Consider the following 20,104-nt stretch of genomic DNA (forward strand, 5'->3'; position numbering starts at 1 on the left):
CAAGGTGTAGGCATGCTGAGTCCCACCTCCTGGGTGTCCCCTCGTCCGGGGACAGAGAAGCAAGCAAACCCGATTCATGGGGCACGCACACCTGGGGCGGGCCCTGTCGTCTGTCTTGAAAACCAGGACATGGTGAGGCCTGCCTGCGGCAGACAGGGAGTGCCACCTGTAACCCGGTGGGACTGGCCACCACCTGGGGCCAGCAGCCTCCGCAGCACAGCCTTTGACCCAAGCCACTCCCACCTAGCACCTTCCGGAACACGAGAGGGGCTGTAGGTCCCCAGACGCTCCGTGGGTGCCAGGTGCCTCACTGCACGCACACACTCATGGCAGGGATCAGGGTGGTCCTCGGCCCCTCCCAGAGAACTGAAATGAAGGAGGCGGACTTCCATCACATCTTCACCTTTATGCCTCTTCCAGGCGGCTAATGGTTGGTCAAAGGTCTGAGGGCACACATGTCACCCACACCCGCCAAAGACACCCAGAAAGGGGTTTGTTCCCAAAGGGGGCACTCAGGCCACAACGGGCTAGATCAGAACGAGGGCCTGTGTGGGGCAATTCTTACCCCAGAAGCAGACACGAGTGGGCTGGGGCAGAGAGAAGGGACGACAAAAGGAAGAGGCCGCTGTGGTCACTTTTCCTGAACCGGACCAACCGAGCAGCGCCCAGCAGGCCCAGCAGACCTGCGGGCAAGGCCCCGCCGCGTCTGTGGGCGTTCTTCCTCCTTCCGCCACGTGTTCAGACGGGGACTTCGTCGTCCGTCTCCACTGCCCCCGGCCCAGGCAGAGGGACAGAGAAACGAGCACAGAGCAGGATCCAGAGAGAGTGACGACTGCGTCCCAAATTGTCACGACCCACTCCGACTTTGGTCATAAACTCTGAAGTTCACTGTCCCCAAGGGTCGCTAATAGCCACCACCCCTTAGAGACAGGAGGAAAAAGAGAAAAAGGCCAATGCAGAAGGAGGGAGGCCTCCAGACGCCCCTGCAGACCGCCCAGCTCGGCAGAGCAGCGCACCTCGAGCGGAGGTCACTGAGAGGCTGGCCCCGGACAGGGCGCGGTCAGTGTCCTCTGTTGGGGAGCGAGGGCCAGGCTGGTCGGGAGGACTCGGGACACTGCTGGGAGCACGCTGGGAGGCCACCAGGTGTCGCTGAGTTTGGGGTAACAGAGGCGAAACCCCCCAAGCCAGAGGGAGCCCAGGGGCGTGTCCTCATCAGGGGGTCCCACTCCTGGAGAAGCGCTGCTTACAACCCTCACGCCACCGCTTCCAGCAGCGAGGAAACCACGTCCGGGGGGGGGGGGGCGGGCGAGGCCGGCGCGCAGCTGCAGCCAGCCCCCGGGGGCCCTCACTCAATGAGCTCCACGTAGTTAGCGGGAAACATGCCGAAGTGGCCGTCGGGCCCATAGCCTCGCCACCAGCCTTCGTCGATCACCTCGATGCCCGTGATCAGGTTCTCAGGGTCAAAGGAGATCTCGGTCTCGTCGGCTGCAGGGAAGGCGAGCCCAGACGCTGTGCTGGGGGCCCTGGGCGCCGGCCCCAAGCCTGTCCCCACGCAGCTCCTGTGCCCCTTCCCCCAGGACACCCCTTCCTACAGCGGCTACTTCTGGGCCCACCATTCCAGCGAAAGGCTGGAGTGTGGTGCTTCCACACGCCAGCCTGCTCCCCAAGGCCTCCACCCAGGGTCAGCAGGGTGCCCGCAGCCAGGCCTGGCCCATCCCTCTGGTCACTAGAGCAAGGGGGCAACTGGGATGCACACCAGGGAACAGCCAGCAGCTTCCCAGAGCGCGCAGGGCGGCCTGGGCTGTGCAGGGCGTCCACTCACTCTCTCTGCTCACCCCCACCCCCGTCTTCACGTCCGATGCCCCGTGGGGCTGTGCCCCCGAGGGAGCCCCCACACCCTGCCTCCTGCTCCTGGGCCCTGCGGTCCGAGGGGGCTAGCCTACAGCACATTACCTGCCTGGTAGTCATACAGGGCCCGGGCACAGAGCCCTTTCCCACTCAGCCCCGGGTAGTGGTCAACGTGCTCGGAGCTGCCATCTTGCTGCTGCACCTGCCCGTGGATGGGAAAGCACAAGAGAAGTCTGGGGTCCTTGTTACCCCGGATTCAGCCCTGCCCGTGGCCAGGGCTCACGGCAGACTTGGGGGAAGGGGCCCGGCACACAGAGGGCAGGAGCTACCTCAAAACCGAGTAGGGTAATTCACAGGCAGTGAGCCATGGAAGAGGCAGGCACCCCACGATCGGCGTGGCCAGGGAGCGCGCTCCTGGGCACGGGGCCCCTTCCATCCCGCCCTGCCGCAGGGAACCCACCACTGGAGGCTCCTCGTAGAGGGTCTCCTGCTCTGGGGGCTCCTCGTACACAGCCTCTGCTTCCACCTGCGCCAGACACGGAGGGGTGCTGGGCACCGGCTCCTCGCGGGGATCTGCACAGGAGGAAGCAGCCCACTGAGCCTGGGGAGAGGGGAAGGACATCCCGTGTCCCCCTCCCGCCCCCAACCCCATCACGGGGCAGCTGAGCGCCTTGCCTGCCCTGGGCCTTGAGGGGGCGTGGGCCGCCTCTCTGCTGAGAGGGGTCTCCGGCTGGGTGAGCTGCCTCTGCAGGAAGGGGCTCCTCAGCTTGCCTGCAAACCAGTGAGAAACGTGTAAGGCCTCACGGAGCTGCAAAGGGGGAGAACCAAGTGGTCTCTGCCTTTTCCACGTGCTGTACTGCCCGGAGGGTAGACCTGTTCTGGGACAGCGGCTGTCACACAGGGAATGAATGGCGACACGGAGCAGCTGCGGGACCACCACGCCACGATCTCACAGCGTACACCCCAGCAGCCCCGGGGGGTCACGCCGTGCAGTGTTAAAGTGCCGACCAGCACTGCAATCCAGTCTCTTTCCGGGACCAGAGAGGTGACTGACGCAGGTGCCTGGGACCCAGCTAACAGCCAACGTTTACAGGGCACCCCCTCTGGGGCCACACGTGGCCCTCCCTGTCCCACCTCCAAGAAGAGGTCGAGAGCAGGAAGGGGACATTTGGGTCCCCGGCTCCCCTCCTGGAAGTCCCCCTTACTCGCCCCTCCCTGTCAGCTCTGCGACATCTGTCGCCAACTCGGGAGGCCCTGCACTGGGACCCCAGGCTCGCCTTCAGCCTCCCCCGCCTCACAGCTGGGCCCAGAGGGAAGCCTCACCTGGCTGCGGGCTGCAGATAGATGTGGTGGACATGGCCCTCTCCTTCTGCTTGAAGATTTCCCGGGGGTGTGGCGGCTGCTGGCAGACAGGCTCCTGGCGGGGCGCACACGGACCCCGCAATGAGCGAGGACCCAGAGCCCCTCGGCCCGCCTGGCTCCCTGCAGCCGAGCCCGGAAGCCAAACATTGAAGCTGAGGGGCCCACAGGCCTCGTCCGGGGCCCCCGCCATCGGTCCAGGCAGGGCCCTGGCAGTAAGCCCCTCCCACAGGCCTGCTGGGCTGGGCGTGCACATGAGCAGAAACACACATGGCCACGAGGGCTCACGACAGGCAGCCCGCGCGCCTGTCCCGGACCCGCCCCCGGTGGGGCAGGGACACGCATCCGAGCCTCACCTGCTCCTCTCGGCTCCTGGAAGCCACCTCGTGCTGCTCACTCTTCCTGCGGGAAGGGGCAGAGGGGGGAGCTGCAGCCGGCCTCCGCCCGGCCTGCCTCCAGGGGGCTCTCTCGAGGGCGCGGGAAGTCGGGGAGAGAAGGCCGGCGGCGCCAGGCGGCAGCCCCCACCTCACCTCTGGGGGCCGGCCTGCTCCTGATAGCGCTGCTCGCGGAGGGCGGCCTCCCGCAGCTCCCGCTCCCGCCGCTCCTGCTCCAGCCGCTGCCGCTCCTCCTCCGCCCGCCGCTTCTCCTCCAGCCGCCGGTTCTCCTCCTCCTTCTGCAGGGACAGCCGGCCCGGCCCGGCCCGCCCCACTCAGCCCCTGGCACAGACCGCAGGCGGGCATCGCGGGCAGCAGCTCCCGCACCGCAGGCGGGCTTCGCAGACCTGCCTTCTCTCCCCGTCCCCCCCAGGCAGCCCGCAGGGGCCGTGGGCTCCAGAGCGACACCCACTGGCCTTGTTACGTTAACACCGCTGAGCCTCACTCTGACCCTCCATAAACGGGCGCTGACAGGCACCTTTGTTCTATGGGCTTATTGTAAGGAAAACTGAGACACAGCAAGCGAAATATTTCACGTCTGCTGCAGTCACGACGCCCCACAAACGCCAGCTCTCATCGCCGTCCTGCCCTGGGCGGCACTCACCTCGGCTTTGGCCCAGAAGCTGTCTTTGCCGACCCTTTTGATCTCAGACACGGCGTTAGTCTTCTGGTACACGGAGCCCTGCGGGGGGACAGAGGATTCGCTGCAGGGCGGCGGACAGGGGCGCCGAGCACAGGTGAGAACTGTCAGGCCGACTGCTGGCAGGCGGAGCAGCGCCTGGCCTGGTGACCCTTAAGGAGACTGGCACCAAGATGGCCTGAAAGGCCCTGGACACTGCCAAGCCGGGAGGCTCAACCCCAGACAACGCTGGTGGAGTCTCTGGTGGCAGCAGGCCCTGGGGGACGGAATCCAAGGCGGGAAAGGCCCCTTGGCCTGCCTGAGATTCCCGGAGGCTGGCGGTTCCGAGGCAGGCCTCTGGACAGAGGCTGTCCTTAGGCGGACGGCCCACCAGCCACCGGCGGCTGACCGCCATGGCAGAGCCCCCTAGGACCCCAGCTGTGCGCCGGGAGACTCAGCTCCCCAGCCAGCTCCAGGCACAGGCCGGCAGGTGTCTGCCCGCAACTTGGAGGGGCCTGACCGGTCTGTCCACCACCTGAAGTTTCTCCAAAGTGGCCACCAGCCAGGGCCGCACCGACCATGTTGGTGCCATGGCCTTGAGAGGGGGTGGCATCTCCCTGCAGAGAAACTGTGATCACGTAGACCGAGCGTCAGAGCTTCCGGACAGCCGGTGGGGGGAGCCACCAGGCAGGCTCAGGGGCCGCTCCTCGCGCCCATTCGGGCCCGCCCCACCAGGATGCAGCTTCTGCTCCCGTCAGGCATGGGGCTCCCGATCCAGGACGGGAAACCAGGCAGCGGGGAGCCCAGCCCCTCGAGGGATAAAGCACAGAGGGCAGGTCCAGTCAGTCTGGAAGCCAGGAACTTCAGTCCTGCCTGGCCGCCCCAGGCCCAGGGAGCACTCACCACTGGGGCCTGGGGGCCCGCGTCCTGGAAGCGGCCGCTCTCCTTGTGGAAGGCGTAGTTGGCACCCGAGGCCCTGGCCACCTTCTGCATGATGCACTCGGGCTCCACGTCCTCCTCGGCCCTGGCGTTGATGGTCACGTGGGCCCCCTACGGCAGGAGCAGCAGGTCACGAAGGCAAGGCACCGCGACCCCAGGAGGGGACAGGCGCTCACAGGGCGCGCAGGCAGGAGGCCCTGCCGGGAACCAAGGCACGCTCTTCTCGAGCCCTCAGACGTTCGTCCTTGCCGCAGCTTGTACGTGAGGCCCGTGCCAGCCACCATGTGGCCTGTGGCCTGTTCCTGGTGCTACAGACAACCCAGGCAGGGCAGTGCTTCATTCTAGTCAACGAAAACTAAACCTGAAAAAACACCTGGAAACAAGCACTGTTTGTACAAAATGCAAGTTACTGATTTCTTCATGAGAAGTCAGACCCACGACCTCAGTTACTCAGTAAGTCTGGGACCCTCTCTTTCAGCTCCAAGATGGGGAAACTGAGGCACACCTGGATTACTGGAAAACAAAGTCCTGAGTCTCCTCGCCAGTAGTCAGAGGAATGAAAAAAGCAAGCTGGCAAGCGAGGAACAAATGCTGTTGGATACGAAATGCTTTTGAAACTAAGCCAGGTTCCAGTGTATGGTGACAGACATGAATACATTCAGCAACGGGCTGGAAAGGAGAGCGACAAAGGGAACGTGCGTGGCGAGGCTGTGGGTGTAAGCGACTGCCCCTCCCCTCCAAACCCTGACAGCACCGCTCCAGCGCGGTCTCCTGGTGGGCCTTTGCCCTTCCTCCCCGCTGAAGCCAGCTGCCAGGTGGCTCTGGCTACATCCTGAGCAAAGGGCCCAGCGGCCTCTGCCCAGGTGGAGCATCGCGACGTGGGCGACACCCTCACCCCTGGCTGTGGTTCCCGCTCATCCCCACCCTGGGACCTTGGGACCCAGCGAACTCTGAGGCCCCATGGGGAGCCGCCCTCACCTTCAGGAAGCTGGCCATGGTGCTGACGTGGTTGGCGCACACTCCCTTCCGCACGTCATTCACACCCTCGCCGGTCTGCAACACAACACACCCGCCATGACCTGCCACTTCCCCGTGTGACCCAGGTCTCCCTCCAAGGCCACTGCCCACGCCGGGGACTTAGCGGTTTCCCTGTGTCCCAGGAAAGAGAAAACTGCAGAGGACACCGTAAGCTCCCACTGTGGGGCGGTTACCTTAGAGCTCCCTTGTCCCCACCCAAGGGGCTCCATTTCATTAGAGCCCCCAGAGCCTTCCCAGCCCTCATCCAGCCCCTCTGCTCCCTCACGATGACCACCCAGAGAGGGCAAGGATGTGAGTGTTCCGGGATCGCCCATTTTACAGGAGTAGTCCGGGCTGGGGAGTGAGTTTGGCACTCGGAAGGCCCCACGTGTTGTCTGGGCCACACTCAATCGTCCACTGTCCTGTTCATTCACCAGATTTGAGCTGCTCCAGTCACACAAGGCGGAGGAGGAAAGAAGAAAAGGGGGTTCTTCCAGGTCCCACCTCGATGGGAACTCGAAGCCTGCAGGCTGCACATACCCAGTTGACGAGGACAAACTTGGGCAGGCCGGAGTTGGGGTCCTTCACCCTGCAGAAGGCGTACATCACCTTCCCGCTGTTCAGCTCCTCCACCATCTCCTCCAGGCCCCCGTCTGCGGCAGTGACGGGGAGGGTCAGAGGCAGCCCGGGCAGCCGGCACCCGCCCTGGCACCTAGTCCACCGGGGACGGAAACCCGAGCTGCCTCGAAACCAGGGTTCTCAGCCCCGCCTGCGTCAGAACCCGTCTCCTGGGCCTGCCCCCACTGAGCTAACTTACAAGAACAGGAGGGGACCCGGGGTCTGTGTCTGTGAAATGCACCTGGGGTGATTTTTTTTTTACCCACACTAGTCTATAAACCACTCCTGTAAACCCACAGGTAATTCCAGAAATAAAAATGTCGTGTCTGCTGCAAGCCAGGCAGGCACCAGACCTCCAAATGGAGGGTTTCTACGATTTTACCATTTCCTAGACTCCACAAAGCGACCTGGATTAGCAGGGCCCGCTGTGAGTCCCCCTGCCCCCACCCAGACGTCTGCTCAGAATCCAGGGCCACCCAGGGGGTCCCAAGCCGATGTTGACATCCCACAGCCACACGGGGCTCGGCTCTTACACTCTCTGCGTAGGGATAAGGGAGTGATGGGGACACAAGAGTGGGCCACCCTGGGCCATCCTCCCCCGACACGAAGGCTGTGACCTCCAGCACGTACTGGAGTTTGGGGTTCTTATCAGGTACCCCAAACCTCCCCAGACTATGACGAGTAGCTACGGGGCTGCAGGGAACCCGGGGCGGTCCCGAGGCCCTGCGTCGGGCACTCGCGGCAGAGCGCAAACACCACTGCAGGGTGGTATGAGACTCGGCTGAACTCCGCACCTCCCAGTCCCCTCCGCAGCCCAGTGCCCCCGAGGCCGCCGCCAGCGGCAGTCCTAGGAAGGGCACCGTCACGGAGAGGTGCTTGTAAGAGGGAGGGGCTTTCTATCAACAAGTCAGCTGAGCCATTGGTGAGAAACAAAGGGAAACCAAGCTGTGTCACGCAGGTCAGCCGAGGAGTCAGGGTATCAGGCGGGGGGCCTGCAGTTTATAGCCCAGTGTCTCAGCCCAGACCCCTCGGACAGCCTCTGCCCAGCACTGGCCGAGGGCCACCTCCTCCTGAGGAACTTCCTCACCCCGTATCTGAGAAGCACTGGTCCAGGCCACCGCGTCCCAGCTGACCACGTGCACTGACGTGATCGCCCGGGCGAGGGTGTGCCCTGCAGGCACTGAGCCCCCAGGAGGAGGGCAGGGGCAGGACGTCGGCACCTCCTCCTACTCCACCGGCACCCAGCTCCCAGGGACCATCACCCTCCCAGCCGCAGCCCCGGGCTGGGCATGCGGCACGGGCCAGGCCCTGGGCTGCCTGCAAGCTGGAGAGCGCAGGCCCGCTTCCCGTCCCGGCTCCTCCCGACTGCAACACAGACAGAGAGCAGCGCTGCCTTGCACCACGAGGCGGAGAGAGCCAAGAAGGACGTATTTTCACTAAGAAACACCTGAAACCCAAAGGTGGCCAGAGTAGCTGTGAGGGCGTGGGGCCCCACACTGCTCGGTGGAGGCCTCTGCCCTGCCTGCGGGGCTGCAGCCGCTATGCCTGGTCCACCCCCGGATCGGGGGACCAGGGAACTCCCCAACATTGACACTGATGTGGGGTGGGCTCACCCTAAGCCAGGGAGGGTGTCACTGCAGTCAGGCCACATGCAGGCGACACCTACGCACCGAGTCTCCTGCCTCCGGCTGTGATGGCTGAAATGCCAGCAGAGATGGGGCAACTGACATCACGACTCTCCCCACTCCGCGCATCCCCCACTCCCCCGTCCTCACTCCTGACGCCCCACAAGAGCCCCCTGGCCTCCTCGCCTGATCGTACTCACCCCCAGTGCCGGCCACACGTATGTCATTGCTGTTCCCTTCGTAGGTGAAGAGAGCCCTGAAACAAAACACAAACAGCACGGGTCACCGTCTGTCCTCACTGCAGCCGCCAAGGCTCCGTGCTGCACCCCAAAGGGCTCAGCCCGACGGCAGCGCTGTGGGCTGCCGCGGGCCCCGCGATGAACTCCTCGGCAGGATGCCGGCCGCCTGCTGGGCCTCGCGGGGCGGCAGCCTTCTCAGCTGCGGGTGGCCCAGCTCACCTGAGCGGCTTGTGATGGACAAACCTATGGTGATGGGGAGCGCTTTGAAGAAAACTAAGCTGTGACGTTTTATGGCAACTTTCTAGACATTCATGTGTGAAATGCTCACCTGGCTGCCGGGTTTGTGAATTTGAACAGACAAAAGATACCTGCACGCTCCTGAAACCAGAGCACCCCAGCAGAAGCAGGCAGAACCCCTACATTGTTAGCGATGCGCGGTGCCCTGGTGCGTGCCTGCTGTCTTCCGGGAAGGCGGAAGGGTTGGCGGAGCAGGTGTCTCTGGGTCTGAGACTCTTCCAGCAGACACAGACTTTTACAGGTGGCCTAGGGCATCAGAAGCCACAGGGGCCATGACTCAACGTGGAGTCAGGCCCCTCACAGGACAGGTTCCTTGGTTGTGCAAGTTCTGTATCTAGCAGAGGCCACGCCTTTCTTCTCCTGTAAGACTAATTATTCATAAGAATCCTGGCAAAGACTTGGGCTTGTGCACTGTGCCTCAGAAGGGTTGAGAGAAGTATGATAGATTTGATTAAATCCAGGCCGGGGACAGTCCCTTGACCAGAACACAGGGTGCTGAAAAAGAACATTCTGGAAGAGGTGGCTTTCCTGCGGTCCACACAAAGCCCCTGCCGCCAGCACCGACTCTACGGGAGCTCAGCTCCAGAGAGTGCTGGAAGGCCACGAGGTGAGGGGGTTAACCCACTGGAGGGCAAGTCAAAGGTAAGACCCTGTGTGGTGCGTCATCTCCCCGTGCTCCGGAGACACACCATGAGGTGCTCCAGGGTCGACAGTGTCAGCATCAACTCAGCCTCCCCAGGGCCTCGCTACCGCCGCTGGGCAGAGTTGCGTAAGCCTGAGAAAGTCAGAAGAAATTATACACAGACCCAGAGATCTGGCCGGAGGGGAGGACAGGCTGCCGGGAAAGAACCCCTGCTTTCCGAGAAAGGAGAGCAAATACAGAAGGAGAGAAACACTCAGAAAAACGGGGGGAAAAAGACTTGGGAGGTGCGGACGGCTGGATTCTGGTGGCCAGAGCCCTGCCCAGCCTTCCTCCTCTTCTTGAAGGCCACAAAGCTCCGGCTGCTGAAGAGAGACACCGGACAAGCAGTAGGGCCCAGAGATGGCTGCTCAGCTCAGCTCGTCCAAGAAAGGATGCGGCAGCTAACAAAAGCCGAGCTCCGTGCCTGCCACCTGCCCTCTGACTTCATTCCCCTCCCTGGCCCCAGCCTAGGTCACTTCCTTGAGTATTCCCAGGTCAGAGGCTCACCACACATTCAATCAAATCCCACTCTTCTTTCAAACCAACATGAGGAAAAAAAAAAATGGTGTGCTGGCTCGCACAGGCCTACGGCTCAGGGAGTATGTATGAACACTGAGCACCTTATAATTCACTCACTTTCCAAAAACACACACTGAGAAGCTGCTGCTTGCTGGTGATGGCAATGCAGCTAGGAATCCCTGCCCGTGGAATGTACTTTCTGATGGAATACACAGAGGAACACACACATCACCAATGTACGGTCAGGTGCAGTGAAGCGGTGTGGAAAGTGAGCAAACATGCATGAGTCTTGGGGGAAGAACCCCCTGGGGGAATCGGGAGAAAGCCCGAGTGTGGAGAGGTGGTGTTGTCGCTGGTCCCCGCTCCGCCCGGCTTCAGGGCCCAGGCCAACGCACCCACTCTGCGTGCGAAACTTTTTACGACCCACCAAACCAGAGACCACGCCTTCCTCTGATATCCTCTACTGCTTTTTTCTGTATCCCTCAGTCCATCCTTCATCTGAGCAACATAACAGCCCTGCTCCAGGGACAGAGATGGGGCTCACCCCACCGTTTCTGGGGAAGACAGAAAGGGGACAAGAAAACCAGTGAGGGTGTCTGGCGTGTGTCCGAAGGAAGTCAAACAGGGAGATGGAAGAATGTGACTGCAGCTGGGGACCCAGGAATCAAGAAAGGCCTCTCCAAGAAGACAACATCAGAGATGAGAAAGGAAGTTTGGGGGCCCCCTAAGAGGATGTAGAAGGGTGCTCCAGGCAGAGGAAGCAGCAAGAACCAGGGCTGTGAGGAGGAACCAGCGTGCAAGTTTAAGGAAGAGAAAGAAGGCTAGCGTGGTGGTAAACAGGTGTGACCACAGCACAGCAGTCAGGAGCCAGGCCACACGGCCGAGGCGAGGAGCCTGGGCTTTATTCATTATGCAACAGGAAGCCACTGCAGAATTTAAGAGGGGAAGTGACATGGTCTAGGTGTTTTTTCAACTAGTGAATGATGACCTGCCACACAGGATCTGCCCACATTGACGTGGCCCCAGAGATTCTGCAAACCCAGGCTGCTGGTGTTCTGAAGCTCTTCCCCAAAAGGCCTTGGGGTGAAGTAAAGGAAAGGCTACAACCCGTCCCCAGGGTCACAACAGTGCACTGCAGGAGAGCCACTCTGCGCCGGGCACCAGGGAAAGCAGAGAGAAAGCAGGGGCACTTGGCAAGTGGAGAGGGCCCCAGTAGCACAGCTACGCCCAGCGGGCCCTTTCCCTGGAAATGAGAAGAGGCTCCGGGAAGCTGGTCACCTTAGTCCATCACACTCTGCATATTTCTCAGAACTGACGTGCTCAAACCTGATCAGTGGAAACAACTTTAGCAAAAGGGAAAGTAAGAGAGAACGACCCCCCTACTCGCAGGCTGATCACATGTACGGGGGCCCGGGGACTTCGGACCCAGGCTCCCAGTACTACAATGCCTCGAACCCTGACAGCCTGGCGAAGGGTGTCACTGGGAGGGGGAGGGAAGATGGGACCCTTCCCCAAATAGACAGCCAGCGCTATCCTGTCACTCACCTCTCCATGGCTCAAGCATAGACAGAAATGAGTATTCTTGGAGAAGGGGAGGTTCCGAAATACACATTCACAGAGAACGAGGGACTAAACCCCTCGACCTCCCTGTCTGGCGCCTCCGGAGCAAGGCTCACATTCCCAGACCACGCTCGGGGCCCATCCCCGAAAACGGCGTTTGGAAGAAGCCGGGTGTGGCTTCCGCAGGGTAGGCTGTGAAGGGCCCCTTTGTCCAGGGAAGTCCCCAGGCAAGAAAGGAGAACAGCCAGGAGCAAAACCCAACACCGAGGCTGCCGGGGCCGAGGCGTGGCTCGCGGGGCAGGAAGGGCTGGGGACCCACGGGGCCCCGACGCCAGGTGCAGCCTGTCCCCCCGTTCGGTGAGGCGGCGGGTGACGAGGGTGGGGACCGCACCTCCCGGGAGCGGAGCGGCGCAGACAGGGCTCCCCGGCCCGCCCTCGCCCGCCCCCGGCCGCCTCGGCGCCCACCAGTCGGTCGGGGACTTCCCGTTGACCACCCGCCCGTAGGCCTCCTGCAGTGCCGGCCCATTCCGGCTCAGGTTCGCAGCCATGGCCGACCCCGCGCTCCCTGCGCGTCCGCCGCCGCCGCCGCCGCCGCCGCCGCCGCCGCTGCTTCCGGGCCCGGCCCGCCCACGGCGCCCGGAAGCCCGGCCCCGGCGGCCGGAAGCCCCGACACCCGGAAGCCCCGACACCCGGAAGCCCCGTCCCAAAGGCTAGAAGCCCCGCCCTGACAGCAGGAAGCCCCGCCCCTACAATAGGAAGCCCCGCCCCGGGAGCCGGGAGCCGGGAGCCCCGCCCTGACAGCCGGAAGCGGAAGCGGTGCAGGCGGGGCCCGGGGTGGGCGGGTAGAGAGTAGCCAGGGCATCTGGCGGCGGTTCGCCGGCTCTGTCTCCAGGCGCAGCTGGACAACGGGAAGGCGGCAAGTCGTGCCCTCCTGCGCGGCCGCGGGCTCACCTTGCGGGTCTGGCCCGGGGACCACACCCAGCCCGCAATTAGCTGTTGTCACAGAGCAGCGTGCATTTTCTCTTGCGCTCCGCAAAGTCCGTGCGCTTACGTGAGGACCTTGGGTTCCTGGCGGGCAGGAGACGCAGCAGCAGCTTTATCCATGAACCATGCATGCGTGGATTAACGGGTGGAAGAATGCGAACGAGTGCGCAGTGGTGACCCCGCCTCCACGGACCTAACTCCAAGTGCTGCTGCGTGTCTTTGACCTCACCTGCATCTTCACCTGCCGTTTGCTTGAGGATGGGATGGGGCAGGAAGGATGAGAACCTGCCTGTGCTGGTCCTGTTGCCAAACCGAACTCGGGTTGGCCGGCCCCAGTGCAGTAAAGCCGATCCGCTGACACTGGTTGTGCAGGAGGGAAGTGCAGCGTTTATTGCAGGGCGCCAAGCAACGAGTCCAGGCAGCTAATACGCAAAAGACCCGAACGCCCCAGCAGCTTTTAGGGAAAAGTTTTAAAAGGCAGGGTGAGTGAGGGGAGTTGTGGATGTGTGATCAGCTCATGGACATTCCCCTAACTGGTTGCTGGTGAAGTAATTGGGAGTCAACGTTATCAACCTTCTGGGTCCAACCTGTCTGGGGTCTAGTGCTGGTGGTCAGCACGCAGTTAACTTCTTCCACCTGGTGGGGGTTTCAGTGTCTGCAGTAAAGCTCCAAGGACATGGCTCAGAATATTATCTGTAGCCTTTGAGAGGGAAGTTAATGTCCTTGACTTTAATGGCTGCGCTATTATTTTGTCTTGCTTGATGGTTTTCGTTTAGTTCTGTATTTTCTCACTTCTCTGATTAAATTTGTTGTTTGGAACTCAGGGAAGGCCTAGGAGATTACAGTTTTCTTAGCAAGTGTAGGAGGCAGGTGGAGGACGTGGTGGGGGAGGGGTCTAACCTGGGAAGGCCCCATAGGGTCCTGCTTGGTTCCAGTCCTGGGTCTTCCCCTGCCCTGGCTGACTGATGGCAGGGGCTCACAGTGCCTCAGCCTGCTCCCTTCCCACAGGCAGCATCAGTTCCTTCCATGCACCTGCACGTGACTGACCTACCTGGAGGGGAATAGGGACATATGCCTGGCCCATAGCAGCTTCATTCCCTGCCCTAGAGAGCTCCCCCCCCACCTCCCTAAAATGCAGATCAACAGTCCTGTAGCCCCTTAGGTGTGCTTTGGAATTCAGTCTTTCAGCTTTCGGAACATACTGTGTATACCCTTTGTATTCTGTAAACCCTGCCATCCTGAGCAGCACCTGGCAAACACGTTCATACTTCTGCAGCGATGTCTGTGAAAAGTCAGTTAAGGGCATTATAGAAAAACTCTAAATTGCCTCATGACGGTGCAGGTCAGATTTTGCTGACAAACGAGTTACCAAGATCTTAAGGTGTTGGGGTCTGGATTGTGCATTTAAGGGCTTTTGAATCTTATCTGGGCACAAACATTGTCATTTGTTACATCCATTTTCATTTCTGTTCACATCATTATCGCTTGTCTTAACAGGCAGAAACGCTGACATCTCTCTGCTGGGCAGAGCCGTCAGTTACTCGGTCCCAAGCTGGGGAAACCTTGGGTCCTGGCCAAACCCGCCGTCCCTCCAGCAGCCCCATGTGTAGCCCTCCTCCCTCCCCTGAACATCCTGGGACTTCTCTTCTGCAGTGCACAGGTCTCCCCATTTTTCCACTTAGACTTCGCCGCTGTGTTTGCATCAGAAAAATGAACTCTGTTAGGTGGAGGCCTCCCAGCGCTTCCAATTTCTGGTCGTCTTTTGTCTGCAGTAACGTCTCTGCTGTCAGTTTTCCCCTCAGACTCAGACTCGACCTTCAGGTGATTTTCTGATCCACCCCAGTCCCTCCACCCTCCATATCCTGGGGCGTTCAGCCCTCAGGCAGCCTTGTCATTCTTCCCGCCTCTTCTCTTTGGCCCCACGTGTCTTCGTTTTCTCTTGTTTCTCCGTTTTCTCTTGTTTCTCCGTTTTAAACATATCCTGGTTACCAGCTTCCTTCATCCACGTGTCTGCAAGTTCCCAGCCTGGGGGCCCCTGACTTTTAGGAGTTCGGGGAACACCTTTCAACATGTTAGTCAACTTGGGGCGGGGGGCCCACCTGGCCTGATTCAAAGGGCTGTGCAGACCAAAGAGGCAGGTCTCTTTGTTCTGAAAACAGACCAGCTCCGTGTAGGGACCAGGTTCACTCCTACTGATGAGGGAAAAGCGGGGAGACCCAGGCTCCACTGAGAGAAGTGAGGAGGGGCCCCTGGTGTGGGGAGGTGGGGGCGCTAGGATCCCCCTTCATGTTCTGGTGTGTGTGTGACCATATTTCAGCTCCCTAAGAGAGAGCATGTGATCTAGGAGTGCTTTAAAAATGTCCCTCTGGCTGCTGTGCGTGGACCCTCTTCACAGCCCTTTCTCTTCCACGCCTGCTTTTCTTGAGTTCCTGTTTCTTTTTGGTCATCTCTTTCTCGTTGGCTGGTTGTTCCTTGGTCTGAGAATGTCAGATGTCCCCCAGGGTCACTCCTAGGGCTCTGCTCTCCTCTTAACAAATTTCTCTGTCATTCACACACGCCTCTATATTTTTCCTGCATGTGGATAAACTCAGATCTGCCTTACTGCTTGATGTGGGTTTAGGTAACAGATCCAGGGCACAAAAGCGGGGCTTCCAGTGGTCAGTGTCCTCCACACCCTGAGGGCAGTGGACCGTGTCCTGAAGGCATCTGGGTCCACGTGCAGAGGGACCAGGCTGGCTGACTCCCTCTGGAGCCCACTGTCAAAAAGGGACCAACAATGGGGTAGAGCGCATGACTTAGCAGGCACGAGGTCCTGGGTGCAATCCCCAGGACCTCCTCTAAAAATAAACAAACCTAATGACCTCCCCTTCCTGCCAAAAAAAAAAAGTAACGCAATCATAAATAAATAAAATATTAAAAAGAAAAGGAACCAGCAGTACTGAGAAAAAGAACTGCCTGCCAAGCGCGCAGTGTCCCCCAGTGCCTCAGTCCATTTGAGATGCTGTAACAAGATACCGTAGACAGAAAGTTATTTCTCATGGTTGTAGAGGCTGGAAATTCAAGATCAGGGCACTGGTAGATTTAGTACCCGGTGGGAGCCCACTTCTGGGCCACAGAGGGCCACCTTGCTGTGTCCTCCCATGGGGGAAGGGACAAGGGAGCTCTCTGGGGGTGTGTGTGTGTGTGTCTTTTATAAGCACGCTCATGAGGGCTCTGTGTCATGACCTAATCATCTCACAAAGGTCTCTCCTCCCAATATCATTACCTTGGGGGGTTAAGATTGAAAGAGAGGCATTTTTGAGGGGAGCACAATCATTCAGATCATAACAGTCAGTAAGAAACAGTAAGTGTTTATTCAAAGTTTTCATCAACAGAAGTGTCAATTAGCAAGGAAATCATTTTCTTAAAAACCACAAGGATTACATCTCTCTGCTCCAGCCACACATGGCCTTAGAGAAATGAAATAATTGCTTTTCCTGCCCTAAAAAGAAAAACTTATTTATGCTGCATGGGAAGTAGAATCCAGTAAACAAATATTTCTCATCTTGAGAGATTAAAAAAAACCCAAAACCCAGCCCTTCCTAGTTGAGTCCCTGTTATGATTTTAACCCGGAGTAAGCAGGGCGGTGGGAGGGCTGCAGTCCTGACTCCGGTCTGGGACTCAGGCCCTCAGGTGGGGAGTGGCCAGTGGGGTCTGCTCACCATTTAAGATTAAGACTTGGCTCTGAGAGACAGCCGCGAGTCAGTATGCAGGGGCTCGCAGGAAGGGCAAAGCCTTCTCCTCGAGGAGGACCAGTGCTCTGTCTTGCCATCCTGACCATTTACAGAGGCCACAGAGACGGCACCCTTGCTGTTCACAGAGCTCTTGCTGGGAGGGCCTCTGGCTTGTCAGATTCCTGAGGCCTCAGCCTCAAAGGCCTGGAGACATGGGTACATCAGCCAAGCTCCCTGCTGGGGAAGCGTGGGCCCACAGCAGGGAGCCAGCAGGACAAAGCGGGACAGAAGATACAGGCGACATACATCCTACGGTTTCCCTACAAGTTTGCCATCATTTTACACCCAAAGATGTCAGCAGATTCTGTTGGTCCCTCCCCTCTGTGAGTCTCAGATGAAGATGTCCTGAGCTTGCACTGCTAGACGTTCGACACTGAAGGCAGAAACAGCCAACTTTCCTGGGAAGGGTGACCACCCCTTACCTCTGCCACCCCCAACTTTACAGCCTTTACCCACCCCCCTCGTTTCTGGAGCTGCTGGGTCATTTTGCCCCCTAAGCACTGCTGGCCATCTCGCACCCTGGCCAGGCCATTACTGCCCCTGAGAACAGACTCTGGGGCAAGGCTGGGCCCAGGCCTAGGGGTATTTCTTCCGTTTCTTCACATGGAAGGATAGAGGCAGCTCTGTGCCTGTGTCCTTGCCCCTAAAAGGTCTCTGGTCCAATGACAGTGCTTGTTTCCCTCAGGGCCTAGGGTGTGAAATGGTCTTACATGCCAACTTATATGAATTGTCCCATCTGCTTAAGATAAAAATGTGTATTCAGCCTGCCACTCCTCTGCCTTCACTGATGCTCCAGAAAGGTGAGGACTGCATCTCCATTTACCCTGGGACCCACCTGCTGGTCATCAAAATATCCCCCAAGAAATTAGGGAACAGGTGGATCCTGTAGTTTGGGATACCTTGGTGCCAGGAAGGGCAAAATGTGTTTCCCCAACAGAAATAAGATTAAGACCTGGGGAAAAATACCATGGAAGAGACAGTGCCTTTAAAACCTGAAGCCCAAAGGGGGATCCAACCACTGCTCGCCAAATTCCCAAAACACAGACTCATTAGGCCCTGCCAACCCCTTGCAAAACCCCAGTTCTCCCTGCTCAGAAGGCTGACTGGGAATACTGGTTTGTGCAAGACTTCTGAGCACTAAATGACGCAGTCATTCTCATCCACCTGCTGGTGCCAGGTCCACACACCCTCCTCACCCAAGTGCCGGGGAGCGCTCACTCGAAGGTGCGCTTTTCTGGATTCCCCTACGTCTAGACTCTCAATACCTTTTTGCCTTTGAAGGAAGGGCCCCTGAACCCTGGAGGCAGCCCAGCACACTGGTTCAGTGCTTCCACGGGGTGTTCAGAACAGCCCCCATCTTTTTGGAAACAGGTTAGTGAGGGAGCCCCGGAAAGGAAACTCGGTTGCAATGTGCTGATGATTTATTGATAAGCAGGGAGGCAAAGCAAGATCCAGATCAAAATGCTGTTACGGTGCTAAATTTTCTGGCAGAAACGGGATATGAAAGTCTCCCCAACCAAGGCTCAGGTCTCACAGCACCTGGTTCAGGATTGAGAGTTTGTTTTGATGGCAGGGGCACGAGCCTGGCCATAGACTGAAACACAGCGTTTAGCACATTAGCATCTCCAACCGCAGAGGCAACTCTGAGCCTTTCTCAGGATGGCTGGGTTCTGCTGTATCTGAATCCCAAATTAATAGCCTTATAGTCAACCCCGATATGAGGCTCTAAAGGGAGAAGTAAGGGAGACCATTCAGTGAAAGAGAGACCAGCAGCAGAACCCTGAGGCTCTAAGCTGAGCAGGGCACCAGCCCTGGGGCTTCCAGATTTGGACAAGCCCTTTACCCTGTACGTTCAGGAACACCACCAGGAGTCCCGACCCAAAAGCTGGGACCAGATCGAAGGCCAGGTGCTGGCTTCCTTTTCGAAACAACTGGACTCAGTGCCCTGGGATGGCCAGGCTGCCTGCGGGCAGCAGCGGGCACAGCCCTGTTGGTTTGACGTATTGACCCCTCATCATGCACAATCTGTGCTAAACGTCAAGGGACATCATTGGTTGACTGGGGAAGGGTTAACTAAACATCATACTCTCCTAATTACACCCCCGGCGTATTCCCTTAAAGGTGTGCCAAACCCTGAACCCAGCAACTCTGCTTCCTGGGTGCAGACTTAACTGCATCAGCGTTCAGAGACCACAGAGCAGACGGACTCCAGCTCCGAGCTTCTTGGTGAACCCTTGACAGTCCCGAGGCAAGTGACTTACTGGTAAGTTTTGTAGAGATGGGAGCCGGAGAGGTGGGGAAATGCCACAGTTTACTCTACACGGAGTCACGGAAGCCAAGGCCCTGCCACCCCAGACATCAGCCCAGAAGGCCGAGCTAATTGCATTCATGGGAGCTTTGCAATTAGGAAAGGATAAGAAAGTAAATGTTTTTACCGACTCTAAATATGGTTTCCACGTGGCGCATGCTTATATTGCCTTTGGGAAAGAAGAGGAGGGTCAGTGGCTGGAAGTTGTCCCATAAAGATTGAATTCTGGTTCTTTCAGAAGTGGGGCAGCTCCTGACCACGTAGCAACAATCCACTGTAGGGGACATCGGGGTGCAGCCCGGGGCTCGATGCAAAAGGCTTTTTCAGGGAAGGGGCTCAAAACAACAGCCGCTTCCTCTCCCCCTTCATTGCTCAGGTCAGTTCAGAGTGAGGGACATACCCCAGGGGAAAGACTGGCAGTTAGACGTCACCCAAATGCCTCCCCGCCCCAGTGTTCTTTTGTTTGTTGATACCTTCACAGGATGGGTTGAAGCCTTCCCTACTCGATCTGAGAAGGCTACTGAAGTCCCTTTTACAAGAAATAATTGCTCGGTTTGGACTTTCAAAGTCCCTCCAGGGCGATGACAGGCCCCTTTTTATACCCAGAATCACACAGGGGTCCACAACAGCCCTAGAGATAGACTACAAGTTACACACTTCTTGGCACCCTCAGGCTTCAGGGAAGGTAGAGAAAATAAACCACACTTTAAAGAAGACTTTAGCAAAGCTCTGGCAAGAGGCTCGAACCCTGGACCGGCTTGCTTCCTATAAATGTGGATCTGGCCCAACTTCCCATGCTTTGCTGCGCTCGGCTCAGGGTGCCTTGGGACCACTGTCTGAGGTGGCAGAGCCGTGTGAGGCCACCTGAAATGTATCATCTTGTTTCAGCAGAGACCATAGGGGAACAAGGAGGCAAAAATTCAAAGGGCAGACCTCACCATGGTAAGGGGCAGGGAATGGGGTGCATGGAACCCCAAAAAGCAGCCTTAATGATAGCAGAGGGTCCCATATGGGGGACCCCCCTCCCCATAAAGTAAACGCAGGCCAGGCTTAACTGCAGCCTGCCTTGCTAAGGAAGTGGTGCGGTGACCAAGTTCAGTACCCTCACTGGAAAGATGCAGCAGTGAAGTTGTGTCACAACTTGGGAGTTTCTGGAGCAGATCAACCTCCCAAGGTGAGGTCACCTGTTGAGGTCACGGGCGAGGTCCGTGGCCTTCCTTCCAAACTCCACAGGCCTGGCCATCTGGTTACAGAATTTTACTGTTTCTCCATCCCTGGCTCC

General features: G+C 58.9%; 1 protein-coding gene across 2 annotated transcripts; it reads right to left on the minus strand.

The window, feature by feature from the left end:
* Positions 1-386: 386 nt before the first annotated feature.
* On the minus strand, positions 387-12,384 carry DBNL (drebrin like). Of its 2 annotated transcripts, none has more exons than XM_074358662.1 (13): positions 12,222-12,384; positions 8,660-8,715; positions 6,757-6,869; positions 6,178-6,252; positions 5,164-5,310; positions 4,246-4,323; positions 3,738-3,880; positions 3,564-3,609; positions 3,172-3,265; positions 2,524-2,619; positions 2,309-2,421; positions 1,954-2,050; positions 387-1,485 (listed from the first exon to the last, which is right to left on the minus strand). In XM_074358662.1, the coding sequence occupies exons 1-13, from the start codon at positions 12,302-12,304 to the stop codon at positions 1,346-1,348; spliced, it is 1,281 nt and encodes a 426-aa protein (XP_074214763.1). In that variant the 5' UTR covers positions 12,305-12,384; the 3' UTR covers positions 387-1,345. The 2 variants fall into 2 exon arrangements, with proteins under 2 accessions (XP_074214763.1, XP_074214764.1); XM_074358663.1 differs by lacking the exon at positions 12,222-12,384 and adding an exon at positions 11,742-12,203.
* Between the last annotated feature and the right edge of the window lie 7,720 nt (positions 12,385-20,104).

The sequence above is a fragment of the Camelus bactrianus genome, chromosome 36 (genome assembly GCF_048773025.1).
Source record: "Camelus bactrianus isolate YW-2024 breed Bactrian camel chromosome 36, ASM4877302v1, whole genome shotgun sequence".
NCBI lineage: Eukaryota > Metazoa > Chordata > Mammalia > Artiodactyla > Camelidae > Camelus > Camelus bactrianus.